Source organism: Marmota monax, unplaced genomic scaffold (genome assembly GCF_021218885.2).
Source record: "Marmota monax isolate L192 unplaced genomic scaffold, Marmota_monax_Labrador192_F-V1.1 WCK01_AAM20220418_F8-fsc00029, whole genome shotgun sequence".
Taxonomy (NCBI): Eukaryota; Metazoa; Chordata; class Mammalia; order Rodentia; family Sciuridae; genus Marmota; species Marmota monax.
The window spans coordinates 3,331,118-3,349,366 of record NW_026693024.1 but is presented as its reverse complement, the minus strand read 5'-3'; the positions used below and the strand labels follow the sequence as shown (position 1 = coordinate 3,349,366).

The 18,249-nt window shown below is 45.0% G+C and overlaps 1 protein-coding gene across 2 annotated transcripts in view; it reads right to left on the bottom strand.

The window, feature by feature from the left end:
* Positions 1–4,367: 4,367 nt before the first annotated feature.
* The window catches only part of LOC124098668 (serpin B6-like), a 30,209-nt gene continuing 16,327 nt past the window's right edge, over positions 4,368–18,249 (bottom strand). The window contains exons 2-9 of one of the 2 annotated variants that reach the window (XR_009227615.1): positions 17,312–17,464; positions 14,334–14,451; positions 12,842–12,984; positions 8,991–9,146; positions 7,920–8,079; positions 7,239–7,384; positions 5,951–6,076; positions 4,368–4,808 (exon numbers count right to left, since the gene is read on the bottom strand). Coding sequence is in view for 1 of the 2 variants with exons in the window: in XM_046453581.2 (XP_046309537.1) it covers positions 8,261–8,659; positions 8,991–9,146; positions 12,842–12,984; positions 14,334–14,451; positions 17,312–17,464 (969 nt within the window). In the remaining variant the exon portion in view is untranslated. Of the gene's footprint in view, positions 4,809–5,950; positions 6,077–7,238; positions 7,385–7,919; positions 8,080–8,109; positions 8,660–8,990; positions 9,147–12,841; positions 12,985–14,333; positions 14,452–17,311; positions 17,465–18,249 lie in introns of those variants that run through there. The other variant, XM_046453581.2, reaches the window with a different exon arrangement.

Here is an 18,249-nt window from a genome sequence, read left to right as displayed (position 1 = left end):
GTACAGGTGACTCCAAGTGGCTGTGAGACCATGGAGCCCTATAGGAACACTTTATAAGGGCCTAGTCTCACCCTAATGAGAAGCCCTTCTCCAGTCATTGTGTCTGGGTCCCCTCAGCTCAGTAGCCTCCTGGGGTCCAGGCAAGTTGGCCTTTGTCCTGCTAGGCTGAGGCAGCTAGAGACCAGGGCAGCAGTTTCACCCAGGCAGATGTGTGAGCCCAGCTTGTCACTCAGAGTAGGTCCCATACCAAGCCCCCAACTTCCAGAGTAGACCCCCAATCCACTCACACTGTGTGGAGGTGGCTAAGCAGGAAGTAAATGAGGAAATGTGACTCCTCTGCTAGAGGCTCTGAGTGCCCACAGCCACTCCCTGTCCTGGCTTCCTCCCCCTGACACAGGTACACAGGGACTTTCTCTGCTTGCTTCATCCTTTTTTAAGGCATCTTTTCCACAGATGTCTTTGTGGCTGTGTCAAGCACCCTGGTGAGAGCCTGGAGGAAGCACACTCACCAGCTTCAGTGGTAAAGGATGGATACTGGGTCCCAGGCCACCCAGACCTGCCAGCCCAGCAGAGCTTAGGGAGTATCGAATTGTGATGGACTTACAAGGAAAACTGTTAAATCTTTTTTGTTTGTTTGTTTTTAATTTTTGTTGTTGTTGATGAACCTTTATATGCAGTCCTGAGAATCGAACCCAGTGCCTCACACACGTTAGGCAAGTGCTCCACCATGGTGCCCCAGCCTCAGCCCATAAACCATGTAATCTTTCTCTTGGTTTCCATGGAAAATGAGATTATTCCTACTTTACAAAGATATTTAAAGCCATGAGTTGCTGTAAAACACCATGAAAAACTAGTCCATAGAACACCCAGAAAACCATTTGCTAGAACAAGGTCATGGTGAAATACATTTTGGTGAATCCCTTAGCTGCACTGGAATTCTTACCAGCTTTGATTTGGCTTGGCGTATCCATCTTAAATGCTCATGGCCCAATTCCCAGGGCTCAGTAAGAAATACAGACCTTGAGCTTGAGTACTTGCTCAGGGTAATCAAGAAAGGCAAGATTTTCAAAAATAAAATGTGTCACAATATATTACAAAATTTGGTAAATAATGAAATTTTATCTAGAAATAATGAAGACAAGAATACACCATAAAAAGAAAAGGCCTGTGTCAACAATTGGGGCCATGGCTATGGTAGTCTGCAGGTCACTGCCATGTGCTGAGGTTGGCTCTGAGGTCTCTTATGTCCAATGCTAAGACAGAAGCCTGGGTCCCATGAGAGCTATTACTTGACAAAAGTCACCATAGCAGCATTTTTAAAGAAGTTGATTTTTAGGTATTACCTTATAAAAGGGTTTCCATGTGGGCCTAAGCAGAGAAGATGAACCAAGCAGAGTGGGCCCTGTCTTGGAGGGGTGGCTTGGTTTCTTTCTATGGCAGGGTGATAAAAACCAAGGGCCCTCTCTGGGGAGGTGGCTGTGAACAGGTCTGAGCAAGGCAAGCTCCTGGGGCTTGAGCAAAGAGCTTTTGAATGGGTTGGGCTTGGTCATTGCCTGCTGCCTCTCCAGGAGACTGAAGCCTTCTACTCCTCAGTCTGCACCCCACAGCCTCCATAAAGCTGCTCCAACTGGCATTATTGACACAGCAAGGTAAAGTGCTCAAAGTGTTTTACTGAAGTGAGAGAGATGCTAGAGAAATACCTGATACAAAATAAGAGTGAGAGAATACTCTTCTAGTTTCATGTCCAAACCAAGAGCAAGAGAGGACTTTCCCTCCACCTCCATTTCTGGGCCCGAGTCTAGGTGGCTGCCTTGTCGCTGGGCCCCAACTCCAGTCACCACAGACACTGTCTCAGAGATCTCTGAGCACCTTGTCCCAGGCCTGGGATACAAAACACCTGAATCTGGGGCTGGAGGTGGCACCTCTCTTCCTCCCCCACTTGGCTCCCCTCCCCCTGGTGTCAGCACCCCAGAAGAGGCAGGGAATGCAGGAAGGGGTGCATCTGCTGGAATGTGAGTCTGAAAAGGTGAAAAGTCAAGGGTCAATCCACCCCAGGCCCTGAGGCCTTCTGGCAGACTCCAACATGTCAGATCCTGAGGGCTGTGGCTGGTGATGGGTGCCTCAAAAGTGGGTAGAGCTTGAACCACAGGTTAACAGAGGGTCTCAGAGAACCCTGTCCTGCAGGTTCCATCTGGTGGCATATCTTTTTGGCTTATTTATGTATTTATTTTTATTATTATTCTGTTTTGTTTGGTAGCCAGGATTGAACACAGGCATACTAAACAACTGAGCTAAGTCCACGGGATTTATTTATTTATTTATTTATTCATTCATTCATTCATTCATTCATTTTTAATTTTGAGACAGGGTCTCCAATGATATTTCACTACATTGCTGAGGCTGGCCTTGAATTTGCCATCCTCCTGCTTCAGCCTCCTGAGATGCTGAGATAGCACGAGTGTACCAACAAGCCCGGCACAGCCTGGTGTCTTAAGAGCATACCTCTTGTCCTAATTTGTAAATGTTTCCAGGCCTCATGTCCTTCAGCTTGTCCCTCTGGCTCATCTCTTTCACTAGGGAAGACTGCCAACACAGTGCACCCTCACCTCTCTTCCCTACTCCCTCCCTTTTTCTTGATCATTCTGTTTGCAGACATTAGGTCAAATGAAAACCTACCAGGGCTTTCCCACCAGTTGCTTTGCAAATTAAGAATTTTCACTCAGGAATTCACAAGCCCACTCTTCGTCCACTGCGCTTTGTTGACATCTGCCCACCTGGCACTTCAGGCAGAATGAGCCCTCCTAGAAGAAGGGTCCTTTCTTTCCAACTCAAGGCAGAGCTGGGTTCTCCTCTTCTCCAGCTCTGGACCTGAAATGTGACCAGTGACAGGGGTGGAGACTGAAAATGTGACACCACATCCACAAAAACTCAACCGCATGTGAACCCGGAGTGCACATGTGGTTCCCACGTGTTCAAGTGCATGCCAGATCCATGCACGTGACACGAAGGAAAGCATGACATCCTGGAAGCAAATTCAGGATGTGCCCATTGGATATGGATAGAGAGCCAGGGCCTCATGCACAGTCCCCTGGTGAGCAATGCCATTGGCCATGCTGTCCTCCATCCAGAGCTCTTCACCGCCCCTCCCTCCTCTGTCCACCCTCCTCTGACTCCATTTCAAGGCCAGGGGTTCAGTGAATATATTAATTCAGCCTCCCAGCAACCTTTCCTGAGACTCAGTCCTGTTGGTTTAACTTCCCACCCTAAGCCGACAGATGCCAAGTAGGCTTATCTTGCCCCAGATGATTCTTGTCACACAAGGAATGTATCTTGTTAACAAACTAAGAAAAACAAGCATTTATCATGAAAAGCCAAGCACTGTCCTGGATACGGCTGAAGAAACAGTGCCCAGAAGAGCAGAACTTTTTGCTCTTGAGAAGGTTCTATTCTTCTCCCTACTGTGCAATGAGTCCATGGTGGTCAGCTGTGGTCAGGGCTACAAGATAGAATCATGCACTGTTGTGTGTGGGGAGGAAGCACCCAGCTTCCCTGGCAAGGAGAAACTTGCAGGAGGAGCTCAGCCTGTTATATCAAAAGAGTTGACCACCACAGATGCAGCCTGGGAACCCAGGGCAGCCTGTGGGCCTGGGCTAGATCATTGCTGCACAGACACCAAGTTAAGGATGGTGGGTTTCCTCTAAGCAACATGGGACCCTGTGCTAGTTTCCTAGGTGGTGATCTGAAGCAAAGTACCACAAAAGTGGGTGGCTGTAAAGCAGTAACCTGGACCCATATGGTGGATTGACATCTCCTCTCCTGAAATGCTGTGCAATCCCTGTCCAGTACCTTTCGCAATTAATGAGATGATTTGGGGTGAGGGGCTGTGTGGCAGGGGGTGAGGCACCCACCACTTCTCCTGGTAGGCTGCCCCTGCCCATGGCCCAGCTCTTCCTTCCCTGCACACAGTACCATGAAGTTGATGTAAGAGGACACTGAGACGTCCCCCGCCTTCTCATATGTGACTTCTCCAATAGTTTCCACCCACTCAGTACACAACCCACAGGGAGGGGTTTTGGTCAAGGTCACAGCTAAAAGTCATGACTACACTGACTCAAGGGGAGAGTCCATCCACCCAGGTCAGGGGGAGTGGGCCTGTCTGCCCTAAGTCAAAGCAAGTGAATGCTCTACACTGGCTCAAGGCAAGTGAGTTCCATCTGCACTGGCTCAGGCATGTGAGTCTCTCTACACTGCAGAGGGAGGCCAGTGCTCCAGAGGATGGAGGTGGGCCCCTGTCCTCATCCTGAGGCCCCACCTTTCTTTAAATCAGCCAGTATTTTAATCTTTGGAACAAGAATTTTATGATACAGTTGGTCTGAAACAAATTTATTCAGAAACATCTCAGAAGAATGGGGAAAAGGAAGAAGGGCCGAGCAGGGCAGGGCAAAGTGTCTCAGGCAGAACAGTCTGACGTCTTCCACAGGTGGAGGCAGAGGAGACTCAGGCCCTGTGCTGGCGTCTCCTGGCTGAGCTCTGCACTCCTTGGAGCCTCGCTGTTTATGGATGTGGCACATTTCTTCTCTCTGTCTTTGGAGCCACTTGATTGCTGACATGGTCTGCAGCAGCAGAGGTTTTGGGCACAGGTAGTAGTCCTCCTCCTCACCCGCTTCCAGGCATTTCTGTGGTCATGGCCTGGGCCTGTGGGTGTATCTTGGGAGGAGTGGCTGCTGCCTGTCCTGGCAAACATCGTCCAGGGATTGGACATCTAGGACCCAGACTCAGACTGGGAGGCTCTCCTGGGAGTGAGGGCCCTGCAGGCAGGAAGTGGAGAAAAATGTCAGGCAGGAAGCAGAGAGGAATGGCAGGCAGGCTGCCACTTCTGATGCCCTTCTGGCCTAGCTCTTGGGCCTCCTCAGGCAGCTGAGTGTCAGGGGGCAAGGGGCAGTTGCACAGGGCAGGCTCACTGGTGCTCTTCTTGGGGAGGACAGGGCCATTGGAGAGATCCTCAGGGCATGGATGAGGCATGACCCTGGGAGGCACAGGCTTCCCCTGGAATGTGCACCCTCCCCCCTGCCTTTTCTGAGGCTGGAGGATCAGGTAGGTGGCCATGGCCACTTAGAATTTTCTCTTAGACAGAGACATCAGGTTTTGTATGTATCAAAGCCCATGTCAAACAGGATGGTCATGATTGTGGTGGGATCTAGATGTTTGTGTTTGGGGAGTATCTCTCTACAATGATGGGGTACATATGGTTCACCCTGCCTCAGCCATGGGTGCTGTAAGATTTGCTTGACCATGAGCCACTTCTTGGGGTTTGCATTCAATATTTTGTGGATGAGCTTTCCTGCTTTGATGGGAACAGAGTAAGGGACAGGTACCTTGCAAAATGTGCATCACTAGAAGTCCTTTCATCTGCCTCATCACTAATAAAGTCTTCCCAAATGCTTGATTCAAATCACTTGATTTTCTTGAACTGGACCTCAACATTCATACCAAAAGTCTGCCATGTAGACGGTGGGAAGGAGGCTAAGCACACAAGCAGTTACAAATGCTGTTCTGGCATTCAGACTGCTTGCCTTAACCTCTTGCTCCATCAGATTCACCCTTCAGCTCAGACCACAGCACCCTACCTTCCTCACACCTCCTCTCATGTTCTTTCCTGAAGAGCCTGCCCCCATATAACAGAAAAGGGAACTTTTGATTCAGAAATGGTGGAAACAAAACTGAGCCAAGGTTTGGGAGCACATGCAGGGAGGGCTTTAATTGGGGAATAAGTAGGACTTCCACTGAAGGGAAACAGCATGATGGAGGAACCAGACAGCTTCCCTAACAAAGGAAGATGGAAGGTTTTAATTGATATTCTGGGGTGGGCTAGGGTCTGGTAGTTTACCACTGGCTCAGGGCATAGTTCCTGAAACTAAGTTTTAAATGAGACTCAGACACCAGGTAGTACCAGTAGAGTTGTCCCAGGATTGGCTGAGCTACTCTTGAAGCTGCCACCATCATCCTGTGCAAATGTCCTGGCCTCGTGGCTTGATCTGGGTCTTAGGAAGGACCTTGGATGCTTGTGCTGCTGCAGCTGGTGGAAAAGCATCAGGGTGGCAGAGTAGAAGAAAACACAGAGCAGCTCCCCCCACCAATCAGTGTGTCCACAAGCAGAGCTGAGTGGAACTGACCCAAGTGCTAAGGCAGCAAAGGGGGCAGAGATTAGCATGAAGACAGAGATAACCAGCCTTTGCATTCCATCCCAGTCACCTATCAGACACCTACTGCAGGCCCAATGACGTCAGTGTTTTCAACAGAAGTGGCCCTCAGGTCCCTAAAAAGTAACCTAGGCCACCTTTATCATTATAGCCCACATCAGAGGTGTCATCTACAGTAAAGCTACTAGGAAACCAATAACGTATCCACCCAGCTGTGTGACCTCCAAAATTAGTGATTTTTAAGTTGATTAGGAACAGGCAAAGCTAGAGGGTTTGCTTCAGTTATTCCCCTAGTAATAACTCCATCTTATGCAAATAGTCAGCTTCTGTTTTCATCAGTCTTGATGATAGTTCTGGGTCAAAAGCACACAAGAGTAGAGAAAAATATGCTGTGCTACAAAGGGTGACAGTTTATTGTACCAGGAGTTTGTCAGTGTCTCATGTTTTGTCTCCCCAAGTTCTCAAAAATCATCATATAAACTGATCACACTCTTCCCCTGAAATCCTTGTTCCAAGTGCCCTTATTTCTTCAGAAAATACCCAGAGTGTCATACAGAGGAGGGAGAAGGATGATATTGTTTGATGTGATTTTCCCCACAAAGGTTCCTGTAATGGAGGCGTGGTCCTCAGTGTGGAGATGTTGAGATGGAGGGAAGCTTTAAGAGGTGGGGCCTCGAGGGAGGCAACCAGTTCATGAGGGCACCACCCTTGAAAAAGATTAACACAGGTCTCAGGCAACTGGGTTAGTTCCTGTGAGAATGGGCTGTTATTTGGGAATCTGGCACCTCCCCCCTCCACTTGGCACTTATGCATATGCTCCCAATGCTATGTTCTGAGTCACCATGAGTCCCTCGCCAGAGCCAAGCAGAAGCCAGCACCCTGCTCTGGGCCTCCAGAAATGTGAGCTAAAAATCCGCTTTTTAAAAAATTCCAGTTTCCAGTCTCAGGCTTTCATTATAGCAACAGAAAACAAACTAAGACAACAGATGAGTGTGAAACCAGCAAGCCCTTGCTTCCCACCCAACTTCCTTTCCTCACCTCAATCCTAATTTCTATGTTCCATGATGCTCAACAATTCCATTCTGTCACCACAGCTTGGGCATCACAGGGACCAGGTGCAGAATGAGCACGAGACTAGCAGCAGTGAAGTCAGAGGGCAACAGTGGAGGTCCTCCCCATCATGCCTTGAAAAACAGAACCTAGCCCATCAGTTTCTCTGCTGAATGCTACAACTGCATTGCCAGCAAGTAACACAACTGGCTGCAGAAAACTTAGCCACTTGTTTTTTGTAATAATATTTGCCATGAAGAAATCCACCTGGTATGTAACCGCACAGTTGTTGTAAACCACCTTACTGTGAATGGTTAGGTATACCTCTGACCCCTGGGAGCAATTTAACTTTACAAGGCAGTGGGCAGTGTGTGTGTGAATATACCCATTCTCCATCACAACACAGGAAAGTAGAGATGCACTTGGAAAAGGGACTGATTTCTCACTGGCCCAAGTTACCCGCTCTCCCACCTCCATGGAGTCTTCTAGAGAGCACACAGAATTTGGGGATTTTTGAGCTCCCCACAGGAGGTTCCTGAAATGAGCCCTCACCCCTCACCCCTCACCCCTCCTCACAGCTCTGCATTCTACTCTAGACTCTCACTAAAAATGGGATGATATTTTCATGCCACAGTGGAGAAGAGAGAGGCACCACTTATCTTCTTATACCTGGAGAAGGGCCAATGGTGATGGCAGTTATCTGCCCACAGTGAAGCCACGGGGTCCTTCCCAGCTGCAACAGGGTGGGTGACAGCATATCCCCGGCACGGATGAATGAACCCAGCAGCCAACATGACCACAGACCCACAGAGAGGGGCAATTTCAGATCCTGGAAAAACATCTCACATGCAAACAGTAGTGAACATGGGTCTCCAAAATGGGCCCTTTATTTCTGAATTGTTACACTACACTGATAAGGTCACTCGTGTCACAGGCACATGGTGGAGTGTCAGAAGAAAAGTGGGTCAGAGGGTGAAAGCAGAGGACTGTGCCCAGGGATGACTGTTTCCTCACGGAGAAGAAACTTGGCCGCAGAACAGAATCCCTCTGGTCCTGCTGTGCTGGATGAAGAAGAGGAAGGGGTGCTCTGCACAGAAGCATGGAGGTCTGCACAGTAGCACTATCCTACAGGCTGTGGCGGCTGCAGCTTCAGTGCCCTCCTCATTGACCTCCACAAAGGACTTGTGCACGACCTTGGACACTTGCAGGTCTCTTCTGGATGACATTCCAGAAAAGTCTGCCCTGGCCTCATCGAAGGCATCAGTCATGCCCAGGTTGCGAAGGACTTCCTCCAAATCATAATTTTCCTGTAGTTTAAACCGAGGGAGGAAAACCTCCACCTGCTTTTTGTACATCTTGTCTGGGCTGGTCCACTCTATGTATTTCTCATAAGTAAGTTCCTTCTCCACCTAGAAGAGAGTTGAACGGGTCAAGACCTAGCAAGTGCTGTCACACAGGGCCATATGTGGTTATACAGATGTTCCACATTGTGAGTGGGAGCCTCGCCTTGGCCAGAGGTGGTGCTATGGGTAATCGAGGTAACCGAGGGACAGCTCAGCAGGAGAGCTTGCCTAACATCTGCAGGATCCTTGTTCCACTCCCAACATAGACACAAACAAAACAATTAAATTAAATTTAAAAAAATAAAAAGCTAACTGGGAACAGGGGACAGCAGCTACACCAGAAACCCAATGCCCTTCCCCTGCCATCACGGCCTCGTTATGGCTTAGTGCTCCTTACCGTTTTCAAGTCAATGTGCTCATCGGGCAGCATGATGATCATATTCAGCTCCTTGCTGACGTAGGGAAGGACCAGAATCTTGGTGCATATTTCCCGTATATAGGTCATTTTAAAAGTAGACTCCTTAAACATCATTTGCACAGGCTTCTCCTCATTCTGTAAGGAAATGGACAACTGTTAAGTAGAAACATGACCCAGCTGACACAGTGGACTATACCACAGAGGTTAGCCCCTGTGGGCCCCCGGAACACTCTTGACCCAGCTTCTAGAACAGGCCATGAGGTTCCTCCTAAACCCCTCTTATGGTTAGACACCATGTGTCCCCAGAGGCCAGTGTGTTAAAGGTTTTAGCTACAGTGTAGAGCTATTGGGAGGCGGTGGAACCTTTAAAAGGCAGGGCCTAGTAGAAGTTAGGTCATTAGGGCAAGTCCTTGGAGGGGACTCTGAGACCCAAGCCCTTCCTCTATCCTTCATTTCCTGACTGAGGTGACCAGTTTTGCTTGATCAACTGCTCCCAACTCTTCCATCCACCACCCCCATGCCTAAGAGCAAAGGGTCTGCCTCATCATGGATGGGAAACTTAAACTTTGAGCTCAGATGAATCTGTCCCTTTATAAGTAGATTATATCATTATTTGGCACACTGAGAGAATGCTGACTTACAAACCTCCCAACACCAAGGTACCCAGACTCATATCCAACATGTTTTTTGGTGACTTCACCTCTTCTTATTACTTTGAACTTAATCCACGAATTTACAGTTCTAGCCGGGACCTCTCCCCTGGACTCCAGCTCATGTGTTATACTGGCTGCTTAACACCCACAATTAGACCAACAGAAAGTCCTAATGTCACACATGACTGTGGGCTTCTTATATCCCCTTCCTGCTCCACCTACACCTCTGCCCATCACAGTGGGCAGTGACACCATGCATCCAGTTGTCAAAAGCCATGGTGTGTCCTTGCTCATGAATTTCTCTTACACTCTGCATCTCACTCCTTAGCAAATTATGGTGGCTCTACCTTTGAAATACAACCAAAACCTCATCTGCTTTTCTTTCTTCCAGTGCCATAACCCTATCCCTGGAATACAGAGATGACCTCAGAGGGATCCCAGTGAAACATAAGTCAGATCACACCCCTCTGACTGCACACCCTTCCATGACACCCCCTCTCCTAGGAGCAAGATCTGAAGTGCTCAGTACATCCTATAATCACAACAACAGTTCATCTCCCAATCCTTGTCTCTCCTCACTTCCTACTACTCTCCCTCTGCTGGTTCCTACACTCACAGGGGTCTCTATGGAAAATCAGGGTCATTCTATCTCTCCTCTGTCAACTCATCCCTAAAACCTAGAGAGTGTAGCCTTTGCCTTTTCCTGGTCTTTACTCAAGTATCACCCTCTCAGTGAATGCTTCCTTGATAGACCTGACCTGCAACTATACACCCATCCATAGCTTCCTGTCTGCTTCCTTTGTGTCTCTGCAGCACTTACCACTGCCTAACAACTACTAATGTCTTATTTAAGATTCTGGTTTCTCCCTCAAGAAAATGTAAGTTTCATGGGGCAGACATGTTCAGCTAGTCAATACCTGGCACATAGTAGGCACTCAATTAACATCAGCTGAATAAATGAATAAACAAACTGATGAGCAGAAATAGCCAAGGGCCATCCTCAGACCATGAGAAAGACAGAAGACAGTGACCACATCCTACCCTACAATACTGCTTAACTCATGAGTACTCCACAGTTTGATACCAGCAGCTACAATGAAGTTGTTTCTAATTCCATGCAACAGGCACAGCTGAGGGAGCTCCCTAGTTCTCTGGCACAGCACACCATTCTGGATCAAATGCAGTAAACCAAAGACATATCTGCTGTCACTTTCTGTGTCCGCCTTGTCGAGCTTGCCTGAACTAGACCTCAGCCACAACAGTCTCCTGCCCTTGGCTCCTCAGACATGTCCTTGGCCAGAAAGTGGCACACTTTTTCCATAAATTGGTGGACACTAAATATTTTGCGTTTGTGCTACAGAGACTTTCTATCATACCTACTGGATTCTACTGTTGTGACACATTTAAACAAGTAAGTATGTGTTTGCACCAACAAAACTTTATCTGATAAACTTGATATGGGCCGGCTTTGGCCCACAGGCCTCAAGGTGCTGACCCCACCTTATTCAATTTCTCTGCATTCCCCTCCAGGACCCACGGTCTCCAATCTTATAATAGAAAAGAATCCAATCTTGGTAATTTAATGACTCACTAAATATATAATTATGTTAGTAAGCTTAATCTCATTTAGAAATGAGGAATCCAAATGAAAATCCTTATCAACTCAAAATCCATGTCCCTGGAGACACCCCTGCCACACACTCTGTGGGCTGGTACAGTCAGCCCCTGCTGCAGCTCCACCCTCTCCCTCCACTGCAGAAAGCAAGGTAAACTTCTTCACTGCTCTGTATCCAGCAGAACCCACGTGAGAGCAGTTCTGGTTTCCCTCTGAATACAATGGCAGAACCTCCAAAGAAGGCCTTTTGCCCTCCATCATCTGTCCTTCCCGCTCCATCCTGCCTGGACAGTGGAGGCAGTATCTGAGCCCTCCTGTGAGCACGAGGAAGAGGCCACAGGCTGAGGTGGCAGAGCAGGGAGAGCTGGTTCCCAACAGCCTCACCCCAGTGCCACATCAGCCCTGGGTTCTCCTCTCCTCTGGGCCTCCTGGGTGGTGAGATGAGCTGTGAGCTAAACTGCAGAGATCTGGGGTTTCCGTTGCTTACAGTTGAATGAAGCCCTAACATACATCTTGTTAAAGATGAATTTCAAGGAGGAAAAAAAAATCATATTTTAGGGGAAAACAAGACAGTTCATTTCAGAATAAATCTCAACACAAAATGTATGTCTTGAAAAACTGAAGGTTCATATCCAAGTGGACGAGGAAGATCTAACTTATGTTCAGTGATCAAGAAAACATTAGTCCACCCTGTCTGCTCTGCAGCATATCAACAAAAAAAACTCTATAATTAAAGAGACTTTTTAAAAAATGGATTCTGTGAGAGAAAGACACCAGGCCATCTGCACACACATTCCAAGCTGAAGGTGGTTAAACTCAAGAGTCTAATTCTGTGTATGTATCCCTTTGCTTGTTTTTAAACAAAAATATGTACTGGTGTTATCCTTACAAACAAAGGAAGACTGAAGATCAGTGATTGGTTCAGTATTTCCTGAGCACTGGCTATCATAACTCCTTGATAACTTCCAACTGCCTACAGGTCAAGCACTTATATGACAGCCATCTGCCCTGGGATGGTTTTTCAACAAAAGTAAAAAGTCCTTCAACCACTGCTATGTCTTGTACAGACCAGCAGGGGGCACAGTGACAGCTTAGATAAAGGGGCAGATACCAGGTGGGGCTTCCAGTGGGGACACAGCAGTTAAGAAAGGAGTGTGAAGGTACTGAAGCAAATGGGGAGGATCCAGGTCTACGAGGACCCTCATACACCAAATTTGGAGTTTGAACTTTATCTCAAAAGTTCTGAGAAGCCAAGAAAGACCTAAAGTTAGCCTGAGAGCTACACCATCAGATTTGCCTTGGAGATTAACACACCAGAGAAAGTAGGACAGGTGACAGTGGCGCGGGGCGCGAGGGGGGAGCAAAGAGAACCGAACCCTTGGTGACATACAAAAGGAGGAAACTCATGAGAGAAAGGCCCCAAGGCATGGGGATTCCTTGCTTCAGGGCTACCCCACACCATGAAAGGCACAGGCTCCATGTGGTGGCCTTCATGATCTAGAAACCACCGCAAACACAGGCCCTATGTCTGGGAATCTCCTTTGTTACTATGCAGCATTCACCTTGCTGACTTTAAATGGTCTCTCCTGGGTGAGCTCTTTGTCAAACTGTGTATCCCAGTTTCCTTTGAAGTAGATGGCATTCTCGAGAACCAGTTTGGTGATTTTATCCAATGAACCTGGAGACAGCAACTTTGTAATTTTATCTGAAAGGAAGATTAAAGAACCAGTTAGCTGCGAGTTTTCTGATGGGTGTTTCAGTGATGATACAGAGAGGGACCCACCTCCTCAAATGGTCAAGCACAGAGATAAAGGATCACATATTCTCCAAATAATATAAATAGATACTTGTCATCAAAACAAGCAATATCCCTGGCATTGAAATACATGTTCTAGGAAGAAACATACCATCATTTGAATAAAACATAAAAGGAAAAAGTAGATCTTAGTAAGTGAATTCATACCACATGAGATAGAAAGAAATAATTGGTGCCTACAAATTAAACAACTAAAAATATTGTTACAAGGAGTGATTATAAATTTAAACTTAAATGTTTGAGATGCTAGATATGTTCTCCCTGATTCAAACATTACACACATTATATATGAATTGAAGCATCATGTATAGTTTTGTTATTATTTCTAGTCCAGCATATTGAACAATATTATTTTTGTACAATATATATGATTTTGTTATTATCACCTAAAAATATTTAAGATTTTAAAAAGATGAGCTGTTACAAGATGCTCTTTACAAATGTGAAGCAAGGTTTAGCCAGACATGGTGGTACATGCCTGTAATCACAGAGGCTTGGGAGGCTGAGGCAGAAGGATTGTAAATTTTAAGCCAGCCTTAGCAACTGAGGCCCTGAGCATCTTCACAAGACCCTGTCTCTAAATAAAATATTTATTTAGGACAAATATCCCATTAAATTATTTGAGGATGTGGCTTGGTATTTAAGTCCCTCTGGTTGGAATCCCTGGTACCAAAATTGAAAAGAAAAAACAAAACACACAGTTTACATTGAAAACCACAGGTACATGAGGATACCACCAAACAACTTGCAGCAATGCATGAAAACTGGGGTGCATGAGCTCACACTAGAGAGGACACAGCTGAGACCTGTCAGGTGAATTTTTCTTTATGCGACTGGTGAAAAGAAAAAACAAACAACAGCAAAGACATTACAGTGTGGATTGTTCTAGAAGAGGGGTGCTGACTATGGGGAAACATCATGGATACACTAAGAAGAGCAGGGAAGAGCTAGAGAAAATGTCATCCACTGACAGTATTTCAGAAGCAAACTTTTAAAGTCTGAAATTATTTTGAGAACAAAAACATCATTCCTGTTTATATTCCACAATCTTGTGAAGGAACTTACAATAAGGCTGTTGTCAATACTATTAAAAACAAAACAACAGGCTGGGACTGTAGCTCATCGGTAGAGCATCTGCTCAGCATGCCCAAGGCCCTGGGTTGGATCCCCAGCACTGCAAACAAAGCAAGAATAATCCCACCATCAACAGAAACAACAAATAAAAACTATGCTTTTACCTTCTGTCTCTTTAGCTACCCAGGTGTTTATGTGTTTTCTGGACTCCTCTGTAGCATTCAGAAAGTCAAGCTCTTCCATCTCTGCTTGGTACAAATTCTGGCAGGAATCTTTAAAAGACTAAGGCAGAGCAACATAATTGCATGGTTCCAAAATAATTAACAAGTGTACTTCTTTCATATACCAAAGCAGAAAATCAAAAATGTGCTGATTTAAAGATGTTATTTACAAATAAATACGTAGAGTAAACATAAAATCAACCTACTCAGTTTGGGCCATCTTTAATGTCCCTAATATCAAATAAATTTCATGAATGGCTGGATCTTTATGCGAGCTGCTGAGCCTCAAGAGGTAACTGGGAGGAAGCTGAACTGCAATAACTGTGGAGAGAAAGTTAACCCAGCAAGAGCTAGCACTCCTCTGCACTCTGGAATAAGGGATACTGAACACAGAAAGTAGAACATAGGAAAATGAGCCATTCTGCACCACCCTGCCACCACAATTTCCTGTGATAACAGAAAAATGAGCACCATCAAAAATGGTATCACAGGTGACTACAGAGCACCTGAGATCAGGTCAGTGCAGCTGCAGAACTGAATATTCTCTTTTATTTTATTTTGATTAATTACATGTGTCTAGAGATTACCAGTGCTGCTGAACATCTCATTTTGGGGTAGTAAGCAATTCTCAAAAAAACGACCAGGGTTATGATTTGACTCAGTGGTAAAGCATTTGCCCAGCATGGGAAAATCCCTTGGTTCGATCTGATCCTCAGAATCACCAAAAAAGAAAGGAAAAAGAAGTTCAAAGTGTTTTACTAATATATTCTATGAAATGATAATGACATTGATGAACACATACATTCTACCATGTTAAAATAGAAAATTTGTGGAATATAAGTGTGCTTAAAACTCATTACATTGGCAATGCACTATGAAATTATTTCCTAATCTTCCTTTTGAACAACTTATGGCTCCATATTTGATTTCTCGTTATAAGGCAAGATTTCACATTTCTCCTTCAGTATTGCGCAGACACAGGTGTTAGGAACGCAAGTTCTTTGATTTATTAGCTGAGTGGCCTTAAAAAGGATAATTAGTGTCTCTGCCTCTTCGTTTGCCCTGGAAATGAGACAGCACTGGCTGTATGAAGCTCCCAGAGTTACTTTGAGGCCCAGCTGAATTACTTTCATTATTACTACTTTATCCAGTGTTACTGAATTCTCAACATATTGTGGGCACTTAAAAGGAGAACTTCCTGTATCATTCCATTTCATTCTCACATAGTTCTTGCTTTACCAATTTCACTGTTCTGTTTCTGAAAAATTTTAAATCTTTCAATCTAAGAAAATAGTCTGAAAGCAAACTGGCCACTCAAATATTGATAACTTGCCACACACTTGTGAGTGATTTTTACAACTTTTAAACACCCTAGGAAATAACTACCTGCTATTCAAGTTACTCTTATACAAACAATGAAAAATCAAACTCAAGGAACATGTAATTATACATCATGGTTGGTATTCAATTTTTGGAAGTTTAAATTCATGAATGGCAAATATTTCTAATTTCCTTATTATATATACTGATATAAATTTTTAAATATCAATAGCTTTCTGAAAATATCCACAAAAATAACATGAAAGAAAATTAAATCAGCCAATCATGTGAGTGTGTTGGAATTTCTGTACATATAAAAGACTTAAAGAGGGTGATGATACCTATAAAGTAGCTAAGACTAATTAAATAAGTTAAACAGATTATAAGAAATCATACTGTGATAATAGTTGTTACCAATATTTGAACCCATGCTTGTTTATGTTCATTTTATAACACTTCTTTTAAAACAATTAATGTAATTTAAAACAGGTTTGAAAAATGAGGGAAAAAACATAGAAAACATTGAAATCCCATACATACAAAAACTCTTATAAATCAATAAGAAAAGGGAATACAGATCAATAGAAAAAGGTGCACAGAATATGTAAATAAACAATGTGCAGAAAACATATACAGGTTGAATATCCCAAAATGCACATGCGCTGAAGTATTTTACATTTTGGCACTTTCCAATTTTGGATTTTGGAATTATGGACTCAGTTTGTCCATGCTCAAAGGGCTTAAATTCAATCTCATAAGGAATCAAGATTCAAAAGCTACAAACATGCAGTGTTGATCATGGTAGATGGAAACCAACATTCTGCTTATATCCCTGAAAGAAACAGATACATCACTTGGAGAGACATTGAGTAATATATATTAAAATCTCAGTGCTCTATATCCTTCCTCCCTCCACAAATCCACCTGGGAGCAGCACACACACACATACATGCACAAAGTCACAGTCAATAACACTGTCTGTAACAGCCCAGACTGGGTCTGACCTAAAGTCCATCCATGAGCAAATAGCTTTCTATGTTACAATGTGTCCAACTTAGAATTATCAGATGATGGTTCATAATAGTGATATAGGCTGGGGATGCACTCAGTGGTAGAGCTCATGCTTCTTTATATTTGAGGTCCTGGGTTCAAAACCCAGTGCCACATAATGGTGATGATGATGATCATGATAACAACACTGAAGTAGATCCACATACACTGAGATGGGAAGAACAATAGAAATATATTTCAAAACAACATGTATTGGATAAAGGCATAATGCAGAGAAAATTAATAGAAAAAAAATTTCTACATGTGCAGGAGGATGCCTGTCAAATCTATGAAAGCTCTTATTCTGGGAGGGATGATAGGTTGTGGGAAAGAGGTTAATGTGGCTCTTTGCTGGCTTTATTGCATTCTGCACAAAAATGTACTCACCTGTGACTTGAGTAGTTTTCTGATTTTTTAAATGAAAGGGTGTGAACAAATACATGAGTAGCCAGAAACCTGAGTGAATTCACAGCCCAGGCTCTTTCAGCTGCACCACGAGTCCCCCTCCTCCCCACCACCTTGCTTCATCAAAAGTATCGAGTATGACTTACTGAGAGGAAATCATAAGACTTTTCTCCAAAGACCCTGTTGGCTGTTCTAAGCAAGTACTGTGTGTCCGACTTGTTCAATTCGGTGAGAAGGGACTGGAAGCCCTGGTGCACATCTCCACCATCACTGCTGCTGCTTTTATTTAAGGAAAGTGCCTGAAATCAGAAGCAAAACAAAAATACACCATTGCAGTAGGCCCTGACTACAGGGAACAAGCAAACTATCCTAAACTTGGCCTAAGAACTGTGCAGATTCTTACCACCAACCAATTAGAGACAAAAAGTATCTTGAAAGCTCACTCTCCAGTGTCCCTCCCAGGATCCTTCTCTGTACCCTGTCAGTATTGTTCTGAGCAGAAATGTTTCTCCACAACCCAGGCTCTTTGTATCTGGAGCCTCACTGGAGACAGAGTTATCACCAGACCTCCCATCTCTGCAAACACAGGATGCTCCAGAATATTGTAAGGTGCAGTCTCTCCCTGCCTTTAGTTTTGTAAAGGCTCTGACCAACAGAATTCAGCACAAGCAATACTGTCCAGGCCTGAACCTTAAAAAGCTTTGTAGCTGTCACGTTCACTCTCTTGCACCCTGCTGCCATGTTGGAAGGAAGTCCAAGGTATCCCCTTGGAGGATGTGCTACCACACAGGCTGAGTTGCTGGGAAGAGAACCAAAGCCCCAGCCAATACCCATCACCAAGACCCCACATGTGAGAGAAAGCCTCCTTGGACCTTGCAATCCAGCTGTGTATTGCAACAGTAGCCTGAGTGACCCCAAGTGTCATCACAGGGAGCATACAAACTGCCTCTGAGGCCACTGGATCTGAGAAATAATCCACCATTATTATTTCAAGCCACTAAGTTTGGGGATGGTTTGTTTTGCAGCAACAGATAACATGTGCAGCAATGCAGAAGTGTTCCATCATAACAAAAATAAACAACTT